Below are 1,914 nucleotides of genomic sequence, written 5' to 3' on the forward strand. Positions count from 1 at the left end.
AAATAAAAATATGGACTTTTTGAACCAATGTGTTTTATTAAATACCTTCGCATTGCAACAAGGACAGTAATTGTTAGGCTGTTGCAATATCCGTGCATTCCAGATGTTCATTTAATGCTGAATGCAATGTTGCATATTAAGTGGCGGGTTTGGCCACTTACGAGGTAACTGCTGACCCTTCCGTAACCTTTGATGACCTTGAGGGAAAGTGTGTGTCTGAATTCACAGATATATACATTTTTTTTATTCTGCAACTGTAACTATTGACATTCTACCATTCTCTGCCAATAATCTTGTATAAGCTGCTATTTTGCAATAGATTATTTGTTTATCTCACGTATATAGAACGTATCCGTGGTTGTATTATTAAGACTTAGGATAACTATCTAAGGTAGTGTGGTAACATGCTTTCCACGAAATTGAATACGATGTCGTCAGCTCGTATTGTGACTTGGAATAAAGCTACATCGTTTTCTTTCGATATTTTTTTTCTTTTACTACTACAACACTTCTGCGTTTTCTTCTACTACTTCTACTTCTACTTAACTTTTTGATCTTCCGTTTGTTTTTCGAAAGCAATGTTACTGAGACTGCAGTTAAAACCAATGCGAATACAAGTTGCCATCCTCACAATACTAGCTATTAGCACTAGCAGCTTTTTCCTTTACTATTTGTTATTATATCATTTGCGCGCATAAATCCTTTGTTTTACATATTACTTAATACGAATAAACGGATTTTAAACTTGATTTATGTAATGAAGGTGAAAAACGTAGACGTCCGCAGTAAATATGCATAATATTCAGCGTCTGTTATGACACCTGCACACTTACTAGGGGACACAGAACAAGGCCAAATTGCATTGTTATCTTGGAATATTTGTTTGCTGTAAAAACTGGACAATTTGCTTTGTTTGTTTATATTTTATGAATCTTTGATCTGCATATAAATGGGTTAATGACCATAAATTAAAAGAAAATTGCTCATAATTGCATAAAAAGTGTTGCATTTAACAACGCCCCATAAATAGTATCAAACAAAAAATATATACACCTTTACAGCTAACAAGAACAAGGGCCACTACACCTCTGCGATACCTCCATGTCATGTTGCAGGACGTGTGTGGCGTTCGTACAAAATATCGACATTTCCTGAGCCCTGCGACTTCGTGGTGCCAAGCCGAAGGACGAGCACGCAAGGGGCAGACCGGCCCTGGTAATGGCTCGTCGCCGATGGAACGATGCATTTAAGATAAGGTGGATAAACAGCTTATACGGACGCGTGTTCATGCGTGCAAGCACCAGGCACACAATCGTGTTCATGTTTCATATACATGAATACATATATATGTATATATATGTATATATATACATATATCTATGCATATATATATACATATATATATGTGTATATATATGCATATATATATACATATATATATGTTTATGTATATATATATATATATATATATATATATATGCATACACACACACACACACACACACACACACACACACACACACATATATATATATATGTGTGTGTGTGTGTGTGTGTGTGTTTATTATATATATATGTATGTATGTTTGTTTGTATGTATACATGCATTATGTATATGTGTGTATATATAGTATATGTACGTGTACATATATATATATATATATATATATATATATGTGTATGTATATATATGTATGTTTGTTTGTTTGTTTGTATGTATGCATGTACTATGTATATGTGTGTGTATATATTCATGTATATGTATATACACACTATATTCATATAGTCACATGCTCTCATAGGCACGCATACACCTCTCTCCCGACACACACTGATTGGCACACACAATTTTGAATGTGCAGTATGTATATCATACTTTGTAAATATCAGCGTTTCCGTTTTTTTGTATACGCT

At 33.8% G+C, this 1,914-nt stretch overlaps 1 protein-coding gene across 2 annotated transcripts in view; it reads left to right on the top strand.

Moving 5' to 3' along the window:
- LOC125042420 overlaps nt 1-1,304 on the top strand; it is a 77,090-nt gene extending 75,786 nt beyond the window's left edge. The window contains exon 10 of one of the 2 annotated variants that reach the window (XM_047638098.1): nt 1,062-1,304. In XM_047638098.1, the coding sequence (XP_047494054.1) occupies nt 1,062-1,065 (4 nt within the window). In that variant the 3' untranslated portion in view covers nt 1,066-1,304. The remainder of the gene's footprint in view (nt 1-1,061) is intronic. The other variant, XM_047638084.1, reaches the window with a different exon arrangement.
- The last annotated feature ends 610 nt before the right edge of the window (nt 1,305-1,914 follow it).

The sequence above is a fragment of the Penaeus chinensis genome, chromosome 3, assembly GCF_019202785.1.
Source record: "Penaeus chinensis breed Huanghai No. 1 chromosome 3, ASM1920278v2, whole genome shotgun sequence".
Classification (NCBI taxonomy): domain Eukaryota; kingdom Metazoa; phylum Arthropoda; class Malacostraca; order Decapoda; family Penaeidae; genus Penaeus; species Penaeus chinensis.